This window comes from Furipterus horrens, unplaced genomic scaffold (genome assembly GCF_987537825.1).
Source record: "Furipterus horrens unplaced genomic scaffold, mFurHor1.1.pri manual_scaffold_4, whole genome shotgun sequence".
In the NCBI taxonomy this organism is placed as follows: Eukaryota; Metazoa; Chordata; class Mammalia; order Chiroptera; family Furipteridae; genus Furipterus; species Furipterus horrens.
Window position 1 is genome coordinate 85166710 of NW_028327174.1, and position 17795 is coordinate 85184504.

The following is a 17795-nucleotide window of genomic DNA, read 5'->3' on the forward strand; positions in this document are numbered from 1 at the left end:
CACCTGACCATAAGACCCACCTAGGTTTAGAGGAGGAAAACAAGAAAAATATTCTGAACCAAATAGTATACTAAAATATTTAATAAAATGTAACAATAATATTTCAACCATGTAAAGTGAACAGCACCCATCAGCGGTATTAAGAACCATCATCACTGTCATTAACAAATGAGGAGAGACTTTAAGATTCAAGTACTCTTCTAGTTTTCTGGGAACCCCAAGAACTCATCATCGCTAGTGTCAGAATTTATGAAGCTCAGTTCTCAACAATCTCTGATATCACTTTCTTCGCTATCTTAATACTGACCATGCGCCCTGAGATGGGACATTTAAACATCCCCAGGGGTTTCGCGTGGCCCACTGCTTCCTCTTACAGTTGTCGCCACCGTTGATAGGTCAGGTAATGCACATCGCGGTCTGTGACACAGTATTTGCTCCATAAGAGGCACAGGCATTTTACCCCCACTTTTGGGGAAAAAATGGTGTGTCTTATAGAGCGAAAAATACGGTACTTATTTTGTGTGTGTTATTAGTACTGTCGAAATATGTGCGCCTCAGTTTTGTTCACACCTACCTCCCAAGGGCTTTGCACAGTAGATGTACTTCTTCGTGTTAATCACATCCAGTTGGGACAGACAATATATAAACCAGTAAGTACAACAGAATGACATCAGCTTGATGATGGCATGTACCAGGTGTTGGTACAAGAAAACAGAAATCCATTGTTGGGGACGGGGCATCAGGAGGCGCTTCATGGTAGAAAGAAGGCTGGGGCTGACTACAGGGGTGTAGGCATTTGTCATGCAGGTGCTAGGAGTAGGCTGACATTGCAGCATGGGAAACAGTATGAGCTAAGGTCCTAGGATGTTAAGCCAGATGACAGATTTCCATGTGAATGTAAGAGTGGCTAGCCATTCAGTGTGGCCCATGGTGGGTTAAAGCTGGGTGTCCCACAGAAGCCATAAAGGGCAATTCTGTAGGTGAGCCTGAGGGGAGGGCACTCCAACCAAAGTCACAAAGGCCAGAATGAGAGAAGGTGCCCCTGAATTCAGGCATTAGCAGAGTGGGGTGTTTATGTGTATGTGTCATGCTCTTTTGCTAAGATTTTTTTTCTGAATATAGAACTAGTACTGACTCATTACAGAAGGTTTAGAAAATGGAAGAAAAGTGTGAAGAATATAAATTCACACCTGATTCTACCACACAGAGTTGATGGTAGTGTTAACATTTTAGGTTGTTTCTGTCACTGTATATTTAATTATATATCCTCATTAATAACAATAATTTTTCTCAAATTATGAAGTTTTGTGAGATGGTTAGTTTGGGAGTACGTGGAGGCACTGAGAGTTGCTGGTGACAATTAGAGCATAGAGAATGGTAGCGATGGAGCGAAGGGGTCTTGATTCTCTTTGCAAGTTCAGTCTTTTCCCCCAAATAGGGAATTACATTGATTTGGTCCCCTTTACTTCTAAACTCATGGTCAGTCTTTCTTCACCTCCCCATCTCTCTCATGCACCCACCCACACCCCCACACACCATCTGTCCCCTCTGAAGTTCTGGCCTGCACCCATCCCCTGCACAGGAGAGCTTCCTGGTCTTGCCAAGTGCTGTGGAGGGTCTTCACATGCCTGGGCTCACTCCTAAGAAATGATATCGATAACTTCCTCCTTAGGAAAAATTGAGGGCAGAGAGAGGTGAGTTTGTCATCTGAACTTGGTAAGAGCTATTCTTGCCCCATTGGGCAGAGTAAGAATTTAAATACCGCATTCTATTTAATAGTAAATACATTAAAAATTGCATGCAGGATTTCCTTTTCTTACATAAGAAAATTTATATCGCTATTGGCAGTGCGTGTCCTGAGATTTCACTCTGAGCAACATGGAATTAAAAAGAAAATTCCAACTCGTCTTCACAGCCAAGTCTTATACAGAACAATTGGATGTTAAAGCACTGTTGAAAAATGCAAACTGTTAACAAAGAGTCTGAGCTTTTGGTGATGGGAGTTAAAGTTAACCTTCAGTAAGTATCCACTTCAAACTTATACTGTCACTTTTTCTGAAATGTAACTAATAGCCAAGGAGTTTCAGTTTTCATTTCCATGTTTCATAACTAAAATATTTATACATTTTAATAAGTTACATTGTTTAATAAATACATTATGTCTTTCAAGAGTATCGGGTAAAAGTAGCAGATTCCTGTCTTTCTTCTTAGATGAGCCTCTGGCTTTCTAGATCTTCCTGTTTTGACTTATTTTAAAACAAGCACAGGGGAGAGAGCTCTGTGTGATCTGCATCCAGTGTCCCCTTCCTTTGATGTGATGGGCCCACCATCCCCAACAGAATGAGACAGGCAGCGGGAGGGCTACAGAACACAGAAAAAACAAAACAGCCCCTCAGTTAAAAAGCAAGGGTGAAAATTTGAGATCAAGGTCAGAGCTTGTCAGGGTGAGTGGGCCTGGTGCAGTTTTGGGGGAGGGGTCTTCAAAGCAAAGTTTACAAGCAGCATTGATCTGGAATGGAGGGCAGCCAATCATCCCCCTCCAGCTGACTCCGTTTCTGGAGTCAGGCTGGGGTTGTAACCTAGCAGGACAAGTCTTTTCTTCCAACATCCTGGTCAGGTTGCCCTGTGTTTCAGCATTGATGGCTCTGGTTTGCCTTTTGGCCACCTTGTGCTCAGTCATGGCACAGACTCTTCCCTCCTACTTTCGATCTCTTTGCAGCTCAAGATTGAGGAGTAGACAGTCTTCACAGAGCTGACCCACACCCACTAGTCCTTGATGAAGATGCACACAGTGGGCGTCGACCATCATGTGCACACCTGGGGTCGTGGCTCTTCTGCTCACCAATGACAGATTGCCCTGCCTTGCTCACAGACCACCAGCCTGTCACTTTTCTTATGACTTTTCTTCCTCAAGCATCATGGGCTGAGACAGAAGCTGAATCCTTTCCTTTTTGAAGACCTTTTTCCTCTGAAGGTAGAGTTCCCAGCAGGAGTGTGAATTAAAGTTCCAAATCGATTTCCTTCTTCATTCTGCTTCTGACCACTGTGCAACACTCCTCCAAGCACTACAGACAAGGGCAGGTGGCCTTCTGTATTATCTTTAGTATCTTATCTCCATCCCTTTCAGAGACAGCTTTGAAAGTTCACAACTGAGTTTGCTTGACAGGCCCCTCCTTCTGGACACTTGTCCTGACCTCTGAACCTACCTTGAAAGGTATTGAAAGCCACACTTAAGCCTGGGGTCAGAGTAGTCCAGACCAGCCTGAGCCCTGCCTAGCTGGGAGCAAAGAAAGGTGGCTTTGGGCTTCTTAGAACCTTTTTAGTGTAGACAACTCTCTGTCAATGTCAGCTGTGTTCTAAGTTTGCTTTGTCTACAGTTTTTTCCTGTCTACCAGAAAGTTTGATGAGCTGCCTTCCAAATTCTGCCCACCACCAGCCCCACCCTCTACCCTGAGTCCTATAGCTCAGTGGTCCCCAGCCTTTTTGGCACCAGGAACCGGTTTCATGGAAGACAATTTTTCCACGAGTGGGGAGACAGGAGGACAGGAGGTGGAGCTCAGGCAGTAATACTAGCGAAGCTTGGCTCACTCACCCTGCTGCTTGCCTCCTGCTCTGTGGCCTGGTCCGCAGTCTGGTTTGGGGACCCCTGCTTGAGCTCATTCTTGGAAAGTGTGTCTGTAAACACAATGTTAGGTTTTCTTTTGTGTTGAGAAAACATGGACCTCTCCCTACTTGTGATGTCAAATCCTCTGGATGATGCTTACCAGAATTTCCCCCAGAATTTTATCTTCTGTGGGACCAATATCATTCCTTTATGTGGTGTCTGCTGAAGCTTCTCGCTTCCTTGAGTACCGAGAACATGGGGGCTTGTCTCTGTTTCTGAAAGCGATGCTCTGGGTTTCCTAGAGACTGTTTTAGAGATCTTGTAAAAGTGAGGCTCATGGTAAGTCCCGTGTTTTTGTGTGCTTAGTTTTGGGTGAACTGTACAAGCCAATTTTAAGGTATCTATTGTTTTCCTTAACAACAGAAGGGATGTTCTGGTGGAAGAGGGGCTCTGGAAGGTCTGGAGCAAATAAATTCTGCCTTGGGAAGTGCTTGTGCAATCTCTGTGGGTCAGGATGTGATTGGACAATCTCCTGGTGCCATGGGAACTGCTTTCCTGAGTCCAGGCAGCAGGCTGACTATACACATGTGCAACTTCATGCCTGTACATGACTGTACATGTGGTTGGGACCCAGGGGTTCTCCTTCAGAAGACATGGCACTGGACAGCATATTAAAGATTGATTCTCCCATCCTTTCCCAAGGTACTTTTGCAGGTTATGTTCTATTTCTTTTCCTGTTGATTTTCATGATTTCTGAAAGAGATTGGACCTAAGTCATCATAGTCACCATACCCAAGAGTTTAGTCTTCCTTTAAGGACAAAAACATTTAAAGATAAAATAATAATTTGTGTAGTCAGACATTAACCCAACCCAATTTTATGTGAGGGCCTGCCAAAGTGGCAAGACCACATACAAAGACAGTGCTTAATGCTGAACACACAGGCAAATTTTAAATAAATGCAAAGTGGCTATTTTATTACCAGGGTCATACTAGAAAAACTTGAATAACCTATTGGAATATACTGGAGTAAAAACATGTTTGTTTAGGTTCTCAAATTTCACTAATCACACCAGCAATCACTCTTGGGATAGTATCCTCATTTTCTGATGAAATACTGTTTCTTGGCATTTTGTTAAATCTTACTAACAATAATAATCTTACATATCTATAAGTTTAACTTAGAAAACTTTCTGATCTTAACAGAAATTCAGTTTATTCGGGCAAAGATTTAGCAGACCAAACCATTCACAGTTTAAGATATATAAATAGGTAGACTCACTTTTCAGATTATACACTGCAGAAAAAGAAATAGGTTTGGTTATTAGTTATCTATTGTGTAACAAACCCAGAATTTTTAGTGTCTGAAAGATAACAATGATTTATTAATGATCCCCTGGGTTATATGTACTCTGCTGGGTAGAGTACTCTACTCAATGTGTTGTCTTCTGGGTTCTGTGTAGCTCATTCCACTGGAGCGCAGCTGAGTTTGGAGTTCCATGACAGCATCACTCACATGTCAGAAGTACTGGAACTATGAGAGTCATGGGTTCCTGTTTCCAGCTACTCAGGGATCCCAGAATGACAGTGGAAGCAGTGAGATCTCTTAAAGGCTAGGGTCAGAAGGGGCATAGTGTCACTTCTGCTCACATTCCATTGGAGCAAGTCTCGGGCCAGCCAAGATTCAAGGGAAGAGAGATAGATGCCACATCCCAATGGAAGCTGCAGCCTGTGCACATGGGGACAGAGTTTTTGTTCATTGTTGGACACAGAGACACAGGAATAGGAATAGAGGATCCATGACCCTGAAACTCTGTGTGTGTGTGTGTGTGTGTGTGTGTGTGTGTAAACTAATAGGGAATTTGTATATTAAGTTTTGGTATAGAATCTGTCATACCTCTGTTCACCTATCCCGATAGTGGCAAAAGTAAAATCTCTAAAATTTTGGCAAATACCTCTTGAAATTATGGAATTTTAGAGTAGACAAGAAATTTGGGATTACCATGTGAAATTGTGTCCTGTGTTGAACTCAACTGTAATGTGGAGAATTTTTGTTTTCTTAAAATAATTATGTAACAAGATAATATAGCTAGTTTTATTAATTTGGGAATTTGACATGTGTCAGTATTCTAATCATTGTACCTTTTTACAAAAGACAATGTTGCATATTTCAACATAAAACAAAACTAAGTCAATTTTTATTTCTCGTGTTTTAATCAAACCTTGTTCATAGTTACAATTAGTTTGTACATAGTTACAGTGCTGAGAGACATAACATTTTCTATATAAGCATTTTTTGTGTTTACATTTGTTGAAAAGCACATGTTTTGTTTATGTGTCAAGAGTAGTAGTAGATGCTCAGGAAGTGTTTGTCAAGTAAATGGACTCTGACCATAAAGTAATTTTACAGCTCCATTGAGTATATTCTAGGGAATGCATTCATTATAATTATCATGATTATCATTGGGTATTTAAGCTCTTCCCAATTCCCACCCACCCCTTCTCTTTGAGGTGCTAATTTATTATGCCTAATTCTGAGGACATCTTTATACAAATTGTCTTACAAATACAATTATCTTAAATTAACCTGAGAATAAATTTCAAGAAGTAAAGTTATTGAATCAGGGTACAAATTTAATAACTTAAAACAAATTTTTTTAAATAATTTATTTGTTTATTTATTTAATTTTATTTTTAGAGAGAGGGGAAAGGAGAGAGAGAAACATCACTGTGTGGTTGCCTCTCACTTGTGCCCCCAACTGGGAACCTGACGTGCAACCTAGTAATGTGCCCTGACTGGGACTCGAACCAGCGACACTTGGCTCGCAGGCCGGCGCTCAATCCACTGAGCCACAGCAGCCAGGGCTTCAGATTTAATAACTTTTGATACTTATTAATATATTCACCTCAAAGGAGTATTAGGATTTATATTGGCATCAAAAATATACATCTGTGAAGAGTTTTACTGGACCATTTATCCTTAAATTATTTATTTTGTTTTGGTGCTAATGGTAATTATAAAATGCTGTTTTATTAGTATTTCTTTGATCATTGGCAAGGTTGAAATTTTTTCATGTTTGTTTAATTTGAGGCCCAATTTCTTCTTAATTTCCTACCTATAAATTATTTAAATTTTTTCCGCACAAGTGCTAACCCGTCACCCTACTCAGGCTACTTGCTGTGCAGTACTTTCAGGAGTGAGTGCTGTGGCTTCACCCAGCAGGTCCTTCCTGAGGTATCAACAGGGGTGGCAGCCACTGTAGCTGCATATCACTGAAGTGGTGACACGTTTCTTTATCGTGTACACATACTTGCAATTCAAAGCTGACTTCTTTTTTCCTTCACTGTATTTATCCACCATTGTCTGAGCACATACAAAACAAGAAGCCTTAAGAAGCCAGTGTAGACCTCTGCATTCTCCTTGGGAAATACATAGAATGCAGAGAGTGGTGGGGATTGGGCCCGTCCAGCTGTCCAGGGGTTCCTGCACATTCCACCCAAGGTCCATGTTTCTGATTAAAGTTTAACAGTTGGTGCAGGATGCACTGACACAGTGTCCCACTGTTTCCAAAAGAACTGGAAATATTCTGTCTGCGCAGTGAAATGCAACAGTAAATCCTGTGAGAGCACGTGGGCTTTTGCTTTATCTATCACTCAGACACCTCTCCTGTCAGAACTCTTTATTTGTATGTAAGCACCTTCAGAAGAAGTACCATGCTCCCTAGTTCTTTAGGCTCCTCCTCTGTTTTCAAGAAATATAGTTTTGGATGGAATTTCTTTTTAAGGTGAAGAAAAGGAATACCACCCAATTTAAAAACTGGCTGTGCTGTCTTCCTTTTCCTTGGCAAGCTGAGGAAGTGCCTGTTTATTTTAGGGTGTGGTGTCTGAGGCCCTGAGAAGCTACTGAAGCTGTTATACCCAGCACAGCAGCACTCAGGTAGCCACTGGGTCTCAGCCTCTTTGGCGAGCCATTGCTGGAGACTTTTCCTTCACTTGAAGTTGGAACTTGAATTGCTGGTGTGTGTGAGAAAGACTGAGAGACAGGCAGGCAGACACACAGGAGGTCTACATAGACCCAACATGTCCAGAGTTGTTCATTTCTAATTTTTTGGCCAAAACTCACAGTTGAATTACAATGTGGGGCTATAACTTCGCTAACATTTGGAAAATACTTTCCTACCGGGAAGGGGTGGGAGAGGATCTCCAGAGGAAATTCTTTTCTTTGTGCATCATAACTTTCCACTGAATTTAAATTGCCCTCTGTCATATGTTGATGCTGGAAAACAGTTGAGCTGCATGAAGTCTATGATCCCAACATCTGTTTTTGTATGAATTATGAGACATAAATTGTAGGAGCATGATAGGGTGTGCCACAGCTCTACTCAAGGGTGACAGGGAGGAGAGTGAAGGCAGGTAGGCGCACACCTGGCCAGACCACAGCCTTTACCTGAGACCAAGGCAGAGCAGGTAAGACAGACCACACTGCATCTGAGAGCGTCAGAAGCCAGGGAACAGCAAAGTTGACCATCAATCCTCTGCTGCCTGGTATGTTTCCTGCTTTCCAGATTGCTGGCCAGTGGGGCAGGTCTTTCAGGGCCTTTTGGGGTCTGTGACAGCTGGAGAGCTGTTGGCTGGTGAAGGCTACTACGGGGAAGGCTCACTGAGGGGCAGAATTGGGGCACTGTTGGTTGCCCTAGAAATTATATGTGTGATGGTGCTCCCATCGTACTCCCTGACATGCACCAGGAGGGGCAATTGGCTTTGGTGAGGCCTTTTCCCACCATGTGGCAGGCCCAGCACCTGGATACCTTGTGCAGATGCTCGAAGAGGTGGCTGCTCCTCTTCACTCTATGCCTCTCCTCCAAGCAGGTTTGAAGTCAATTCTTGTGGCGACAGTCCAGCCTGCTGTCTTGGCATCTGAGGGCTGGAGTCAAAGAGACTGAGTGTCCCTCAGTCTCCCACAGAAAGCAGAATATACTGTGAAATGGGTTCAGGGCTCAGTGACATCTCACTGGGTCTGTGAGCAGTCATGGCAGCAGGGGAGTGAATGAGATGCAGGGCTGCATGTTCCTGTGGCTTTGGCAGCATGGCTATGTACATGGTGTAGTCTCCAAACAGTTCTTATGGAAGCTGTGTTGGCTCAGTGAGGGGGGTAGTGACAGGCGTTACTAGAAGGTGTTAACTGATAAATGAGCTGACTCATTCAAGGGGTGAGGTTTTATTACCTGAAACATCCATGTGAACATGAGTAATATTTTGAGGTCTTCTTGTGTTGATTTTTCCTGGTTAAGTTCCTAGATTTATAGCACAATAAGCATACAAGTCTTGCAGTGGGGTTGTCCAGTAAACAGGGAGAGACTGGAATATGTGCACACTTAACTTTGTTGATCCCTGAACATGTGGCAGGTTCTGGAGCAACGACCATGCCTGGCAGCTCACTGTGAAGAAGATGGGCTGGTGGCCATGTTGCACACGAAGCAGGTGGACAGTTCCTCCTGACTGAAAGGCTGTGTTGAGGGTCATCTTCTAATAATAGCACACATCAAATGAGCACCAAAAGCTCCAGGGTGACCTTGATAAGAGGCAGTCTCATACCAGTTCCTTCTCCAAGCTGTGGAGACTCCTTCACAGACATGACCTCATTGCATAACAGCTGTGAGGTGGGGAGGCTGAGCCTTACCTCCTTCCTGCAGGTGAGGAGGCACTGACATGTCCACTGTCTGAACTCTGCTCCTTCTCAGCTCTTCCAGATCCCAAACACATGCCCTTTTTGTTGATCGGAGAATGCTTTTAAAACACAGTTCTGTCCTTTTACCATCTCCCAGCCTGTCTTATAAGCTGTCACGTCACATTCCTCCTCCCTGGCATCACCTCTCACAGACCTAGATCTCAGGACGTCTTTTCTGGCCCCTCTCTGCCCCTGTCATCTTGCAGTGTTGCGCACTTGCATCACTAAGAAAAAAAGGCACAGTTTATAGTCAAGTACAGTTTACATGTTTTATCCTACCTCTCAACTGGGATATGACCAGAAAGGGCAAATTTGATTTTAGTATGATATAATCAAATAAATATTAAGCACTTAAATTATTCTAGTCACTGTGGTAGGTGGGTAGATACAGCCATAAGTGATGGGGAATCTCAGGCCCCACTAGCTTCTCCCAGTCCTCAAGGAGGAAACAGCCTGACAAAGGTCCAGGCACACGATGCCTGTCCCTGGGCAGTGGGAGCAGTCCTGGTAGGTCCTGAGTTCGCCTTGAGAAGCACATAGGAAGGAGGGAGCGTCTGGGACAATGGCTCTGTCTCCCAAGTGGCCTTTTGCAAACACAGCCACTCACTTTCTGTAGCAAAACAGTGTGAGCCTCTGTCTCATCATGCTGGTGTCCCGCTACATCTTCACCCCTCCCTTCTCCCAGTTACAGGAGTGCTCTCCCACCCTTGTGCCCTCAGATCCTCTCTCATCTCCTGTCTTTACCTCCTCTCTTCCAAATTTCAGTTTCTTCCTCCCCGTTTGCCCAACCTTCAAAACAGGCCCCCTGCCTTCTCATCTGTGGTCATCCTGCCCTCTCCCCACCTTTTCTCTTGGCCCACAACTCTGCAGAGCTGACCATAGGGCACTTGGGCCACAGCCCTCAGTGCCCTGCCCCTCCTGTCTCCCATCTGTTCATGCCTGCTTGCTCTCCCCCACCTGACTGTCTCTCTACCCCAGATTGATCTTCTCATTGACTGCTGTCCCTCTTGGAAAGCTTCTGCAACTGCCTTCAAATAGGGGCAAAACTCTGGGGCCAGTTGCCCCAGACAGTGGTCCCTCTTTGCCTCAGGCCTCCAACCCATCCCCCCTTTAAGCTCATACTCTGACTGTTGTACCTGCCAAGAATCACTTTTCTCCCTTGGGCTCCCCATCCATCTAAATTGTCTGTCTTGGAGAGCCGTCTCTTTCATGAGCAGTCTCTGGTGCCCACTCCCTTGGTGGGATGAGTCTGATTCCTCTGACCCTCATCCACTATACCTGTATCTCCCCATGGTGGCCACCATTGTCTGTCTTGTAGTCATTCCACAGCAATTCTAAGGGGCCTATCCTGTGCTAAGGAGAAACGTAAGTTGAGATTCTATCAGGTCCACCATCAAAATTCCTGTATGTTCTTGACATATACTAAATAGTCTTCTATGTGATGGTGCAGGTTAGATTCTCATCATCAGGCACCTGAGGACATTTAACTAATTGTGCCCATTCTGAGTCTCGTCTGCTGCACCCCAGCATCACAGGGAGGTGAATGTCACAACAATCAGGAGCAGGGCGGGAATGGAAGTCCCTGGTGGCTTTGAGATGACACTTGTGCTTCCTGCAGGAGATGGCGGGTCGAGCACTGAAGCAGACGGGCAGCAGAAGCATTGAAGCTGCCCTGGACTACATCAGCAAGATGGGCTACCTGGACCCAAGGAAGGAGCAGATCGTGCGTGTCATTAAGCAAACCTCCCCAGGTGAGCTGAGACCTGTGGCCTGCTAGTGAAGATGGTTTGTGTTGTAAAAACACAAAAGCAAGGTCCATTGTGGCTATGGTCAGCAGATTGCCTCTAGGCACATTGCCATGTGCTTGTAATGGCTCAACCACGCCTGTTCTGCTCTGAAATTTGGGCTCTGGAGGGAATGCAACCATGGTAGATCATGGGACCTTCCTGGGTGCCCCCCATCTGACATAACCTATGGTACTTCCTGTGGGGGCGTAATTTCTTTTGTTTTATGAAAAGCTGAAAAATTCACTGGGTATTAAAGTTAGGCAAAGTGAAAATAAAAATGTTCTTTTTACTTTCTCTTAGGCCTGTGGAGGGGTCTTGCAAAAGGGAAGCTTATTTCATGGATCCCAAAACACCATTTCTCACACTGAGAACTGCTGCCCAGGGGCTGAGGGTGGTGGTACTGGGGAGGCCTAGGTCCAGCAGCAAATACTCTGCTTCCCTGGCTGTCTGTGAAGAGTGCTCTTCTGGATGGAGATGGGAAGTTTTCTGGGGCCTGAACCCCCCCAAGTGTGGTAAGGACTCATGATACTTAGCAAAGCAGTTTCCCCTATTTTGTGGAAAGCCTGGGATAAACGCACTTCATCGCTGAGTTGAATTGTACAGACTTTGAAAGCTGTATCTCTGCTGTTAAGAGGACACAAACCCATGTTTTATTCTTGAAGAGGAGTTTCATTACACAGTGTTGGTTGGCTGTCCATGTAAAGGTACTTAGCCGTCTTGGTCCTGTCTCAGGGCACAGCTTTCAGGGAACTGCAAGGCCATGTGATTCTCTTCTGCATTGGTCTCTGGTGTGTGTTCAGTGGTGCAGAAAATAGTCATGTTTGACTGTGACTTCTGCCTGATGTGGTGGCTGTAGAGGGTCTTGGCTTTGCCAGAGGTTCCTATGAGGGCTCTTTGTGGGCAAGGCAGACCTTCTGTCTTAGAGGCAGCCCAGATGTGCCCCAACAGAGTTCAGCCTTGCCCAGGGGCCTTCAGTCCTGGAAGAGCCTGAAAGTGCCAGAACCTGCTAGACAGACCCCTCTAATGCCACTTTGGTTCTTTCTTTCTTCTGCAGGAAAGGGCTTGGTGCCTACCTCAGTGCCACAGAGGCCAAGCTTTGAAGGAACAGGAGACCCTTTTTCCTCCTACCATCCGATGAATGGGACCTATGAGGGCAGTGGCACTCTGGAGGAGGTGCCCCGGCAGTACATGGATTATCTCCTTGCCAGCGTCAATCCCCACAGTGCGCCTGGTGGGTCCCAGCACCAGCCCAAGTGCTACTCTGCAAATACAGAGGCTGCTGGGATAAACTTCCCCGTGGCTGGGCCTGGGAGCCAAGGCCTCCCCCTGCAGAGCCCGCACTACAGGCCACACCTGCTGGCGTCTGGGGAGCCCCTAAGCTACAGTGTCCAGCGCAGCCCCTCCTTCCAGAACAAGGTGCCGCCGGATGCTACAGGGTATGCCAGTCTGGCTGCCAAGGGCCCAGCTGGGCAGCCGGGGGCTGGTCACACCTTCCAGTCAGTGGGGGCCACAGCAGGTCTGTATGTGCCACACCCACACCACAAACAGGCCCTCCAGGTGCACGTGATGGTACCCCCACAAAGCCTCCTGGCCCCCTCCAGGAATAGCCTCAACATGGACCTGTATGAGGCTGGCGGTAACCCTGTCCAACCATGGCCGGTGCCCACCCTAGCCCGGCGCAACTCTCTGCAGAAGCAGGTGGTGTTCCGGCCTGAGGGCACTGTCCCCAGCAGAAGCAGCTCCTTCAACAGCCACCAGCAGCCTGTGGCCATGGCTTCCCCCAATACCATCACAGCGGTGACAGCGGCTCACATCCTGCACCCAGTGAAGAGTGTGCGCGTGCTCCGGCCTGAGCCACAGACGGCTGTGGGGCCCTCCCATCCGGCCTGGGTGCCTGCGCCCACCCCAGGATCCGATGGGCCTGACACCACTGATGAGCACCCCCCACCATTGGTGGGTGCCGGTCCCTACTCGCGGGATGTGGACATAAGGTGCCCGCCCCCGCCCTACCCCAAGCACCTGCTGCTGCGGGGTGCAGCCGAGCAGGTGGACGTGGGAGTGGACTGCTTGTGTGCGGGGCTGGAACAGAGGCTGCGGGGTGACCCCTCTGAGCCCCCCGACAGGGGTCACAAAGGTGCCAAGATGGACCGAGCCGGCAAGGATAAGAAACTGATCCAGACGTCTCCTGTCCCGGTTCGCAAAAACAGCCGTGATGAGGAAAAAAGAGAGTCTCGAATCAAGAGCTACTCACCCTATGCATTCAAGTTCTTCATGGAGCAGCACGTGGAAAATGTTATCAAGACCTACCAGCAAAAGGTCAACCGCAGGCTGCAGCTGGAGCAGGAAATGGCCAGAGTAATCTCTCCTTTCACTTCCTAAGCCATTAACAGGAATTGCAGTAGGATTCCTTTTCTTTCTGTTTTATGCGCTTTTGGTACTAACCAGTCATCTCCCCCGCCCTGGTCTTGTTATAAGGGGACCTGGAGAAATTACAGGTGTTTCAGCCTCCCTTCTTCCTTCTCTGGATTACAGGGATCAGCTATGGCTGTACACCATGTGCCAATGAGAAAATTAGCAAATGGATTTTTATGTGTTACTATTCATTAGCAAAGTTCATTAAATTTTACTAATGAAATATTTTGGGAAGAGTAGAAACAAAGTTTGAGCTTTTATTAATTGAAATTGTGGGATTCATTTATCCTTTCCTTTCATTAAGTCTATAATTAACAAGTAATGCTTTAAAGAGACCTTACTTGATAAGAAACTGCTAGAGAAGATAAAAATAAAATTTGTGCTCTTACTTTCTGCTGTCTCATTTTCATAGACTTTTCTGTTTTCTCATTTTCCCCTGACCTATTAAAATATTAGATTGCTCTTAGAGCTTCAGGAATTTTGTGGTCCCCTTTCCATAGGTTTTTGTTAATAGATGTTTCCTTTAGTTTTTAAGGGCCTAAAGTCACCCAGAGAGAGAACTATTTTGTCTTCGCTTTGGATTCTAGATTTGTGTCAATATATGGATATAGAGAACAAAACTGATTTGTTTTTGTTTGGAGTGTATTGGACCTGTTCTCCTATCTTCTCATTCCCATAGATCAAGTCAGGCTCCTTTCAGTTCTAGGGCATTTCCCACCAGCTATTTCCTGTTGGGGTTCCTCTGATGTGACCCTTATTTTCCTTCTTCGCAGGCGGGACTCTGTGAGGCTGAGCAGGAACAGATGAGGAAGATCCTCTACCAGAAGGAGTCTAATTACAACAGGCTGAAGAGGGCCAAGATGGACAAGTCCATGTTTGTGAAAATCAAAACCCTGGGGATTGGTGCCTTTGGAGAAGTGTGCTTGGCATGTAAGGTGGACACTCATGCCCTGTATGCCATGAAGACCCTTAGGAAGAAGGACGTCCTGAACCGGAATCAGGTGGCCCACGTGAAGGCTGAGAGGGACATCCTGGCTGAGGCAGACAATGAGTGGGTGGTCAAACTCTACTACTCCTTCCAAGACAAGGACAGTCTGTACTTTGTGATGGACTACATCCCTGGGGGCGACATGATGAGCCTGCTCATCCGGATGGAGGTCTTCCCTGAGCACCTGGCACGCTTCTACATCGCAGAGTTGACTCTGGCTATCGAGAGTGTCCACAAGATGGGCTTTATCCACCGAGACATCAAGCCAGACAACATTTTGATAGATCTTGATGGTCACATCAAACTGACAGATTTTGGCCTCTGCACTGGATTCAGGTGGACTCACAACTCCAAGTACTACCAGAAAGGTACTGTCTTAGGTACACCATACCCGCCTACACATCTGGGCATGACTGAGCCATCTAAAGGCAACTGTTTCCTACCCTAGTGGCTCCTAATCGTGAAATTATCTGTCACTCCATTATTTTATAATTTGGTGTGACATTATGTTCTCCCTAAAGTAGTATGATGTGTGTGAATGGGTCTTTTTACTATGATATTTGTAGGACATTAGGTGTCATGGGGCCTTTGTGAGGAATCATCACTCTGCCCTATTAAAATTAGCCTTAAAAAGTAAGCCTCACAGTCTCCTGAGGCATCCTCATACAGCCGACCTGAATCTATCTGCACTATCTGTAGTATCTTTAGGTGTCTTAAGTGTAGGTATGGATATAAGGATAATTATTGTTTAACTCCAGCTCCTGTAGTTCCGCTGTTTGAAAAGAATCAAAAACAGCTGGCTGTTATTTATGGCTTGGACTCTTGAAGTAGTTATTTTAATACCATACCTCAGGCTTCTGAGGTTTTTTTGTTTTGTTTTGTTTTTTAACTTAAAACTAATCCAAAGTCATTTAATTTAGTCCCATTTTCTGGCATTTAAGTCATTTTTTAAATTCACATTTTAAAAATCCTCTTAATGCTTTTCCATGCTCATCTTAAAGAATGTCTTGTTGCGATTGGCCTGAGAAGGGTGTGAAGTGACTTTCCCTCAGTAATCTAAGCCTCAGTGCAGCCTACAGCTGCTGTCACTGCTCCATAGTTGTTTCTGTCATGGTGCAGTTTTCACCTTATGTGGAGTCTCATACCCAGGACCTCAGGCTGCCCTGCTGAGCAGCTGGGCAGGGTCCTTTCTCTTAGTGTGGCAGGAGCTGACTTGAATTATTCTTTGTTTGAAGCTATGGGTTTGTTTAAAAGTGAAAACTTAATTTGTTTTGTATTCTCTGATTCCTGGGTGAAAAAGGGAGCCACATCAGACAAGACAGCATGGAGCCTGGTGACCTCTGGGACGATGTGTCTAATTGTCATTGTGGAGACAGACTGAAGACACTGGAGCAGAGAGCCAGGAAGCAGCATCAAAGGTGTCTGGCACACTCCCTGGTTGGGACCCCAAATTATATTGCGCCAGAAGTGCTTCTCCGAAAAGGTGGGTGCCTCGGGCGCTCACCTAGGCCATTCCACACTCCTGCCCACCTGGAGGCCATCTTGACTCCAGACCTGTGGAGCCAAAGGACCTCTTAGACTCTCTCCAGCCCTAGCTTTCTAGGACCCTGTATATTCCCACTGTAACTGTGTACCCATGGAAGCACGTACCACTTCCATTTTGGAACCACCCTTGCTCTCAGGGTGACAGAAGACATGCACCTTTTAGGTCAGTCTTTGCTTGGTCCTGCTTTGACTGGGAAGTGAATGATAGGGTAGAGGTGTGGGCTTTCTGTCTGCCACCCCCGAGAACCACTCTAGAACTGGTTTGACAGTCATGTGGTGGAACCAACTCTGAGGGACACAGGGACACTATTCAGTCTGCCTAAGCCAGTCATTTCCAAGCTCTAGCTCTAACTTTTTTTAAATCTTATTTTATTTTTTCAATTACATTTTAAATTCAGTATTAGTTTGTATTAGTTTTGGGTATAGAGCATATTGGTTAGAGAGTCTTATCTTTTACATAGTGATCCCCCTGATATTTCCAGTACCCACCTGGCACCATACATAGTTATTACAATATTATTGACTATATTTCCTGTGCTGTACTTTTCATCCCTTGTGACTATTTTGTAACTATCAACTTGCACTTATTAATCCCTTCAAATTTTTCACCCAGTCCCCTAACCTTCCTTCCGCTTTGGCACCCATCAGTCTGTTTTCTGTATATGTGAATCTGTTTCTGTTTTGTTTGTTTATTTTGTTCTTTAGACTCCACTTATAAGTGAAATCCTAAGTTACTTGTCTTTCTCTGACCAATTTATTTTGCTTAGCACAATACCCTCCCGGTACATCCATGCTGTTGCAAATGGTAAGATTTCATTCTTTTTATGGCCAAGTTGTATATATGTACCACAGTTTCTTGCTCAGGTTCTGAGCTGAGCTGTACCATCTCTAGCTGGTTATTGAGTTTGACAGAATACAAATATTCTTTTCCTCCAGTTCTGCCTTCTAATCCAGGAGCACCTTGAAGGTCAGATTTAGGGACAATAGTGTGCATGAAACTACAAGTGCTCAGTAAAATTGGTCCTGGATGGGTTCTCTGTCCCATCAAATATGACATTTAACTGAACACCAATGGAATCTTCCAGTAATCACTTGCATGGTCCATGGTGACAGTGGTTTGTTGACCTGAGTCTGTGCAATAAATCCAGAATCAGTGGCCTGTCTTTTCACATGTGTTGTTTCAAATCTTTGTAGCCAGCCAGACTTGGTTCACGTCTGAGTTTTCTTTGTTAGCTGTGGTAATCCAAAGTAAATTAATTAACCACTCAGAGCCACATCTATAACAATAACCTTGCTGAACAGTTATGGTCTCAAAGTAGGAGGTGGTGCAGGGCTGTCAGGGGAAACATCCCTCTTCTTACCCCACCCTTCTCCAGCATCCACCATGCACAGTCCAGGAACCAGGTTTGGGTTTACTCTGTATCCCTCAGCGCCAGATGGGCAGGAAGGACTGGGATGGAGGGCACCAAGGAGTCCAGGGGAACTCAACTGGCAATACTGCTAGCAGATCTCAGGTCCCAGTTCACACTTAGCACAGATTAGGTGACATCAAGACTGGAGCATGCTTTGAACTGTAACATGAGGCTCTGGAGGAAAAGTGGGAGAGAATCAGAGAAAAAAAAAATGCACCTGCTCTGTAGCCTCCTTATGGCTGGCTCTGACTGAATTGCAGGACGTGCTCCCTCAGCTCCATATTGACAGCACTGTGAGGAAGAGCCTGGCTAATAAGTGC

At 45.5% G+C, this 17795-nt stretch overlaps 1 protein-coding gene across 2 annotated transcripts in view; it reads left to right on the forward strand.

The window, feature by feature from the left end:
• The window catches only part of LATS2 (large tumor suppressor kinase 2), a 114471-nt gene that overhangs the window by 91743 nt on the left and 4933 nt on the right, over positions 1-17795 (forward strand). For both annotated transcript variants that reach the window (XM_090273681.1, XM_090273682.1), the window contains 4 exons: positions 10950-11082; positions 12173-13473; positions 14304-14886; positions 15819-16001. In XM_090273681.1, the coding sequence (XP_090129807.1) occupies positions 10950-11082; positions 12173-13473; positions 14304-14886; positions 15819-16001 (2200 nt within the window). The remainder of the gene's footprint in view (positions 1-10949; positions 11083-12172; positions 13474-14303; positions 14887-15818; positions 16002-17795) is intronic.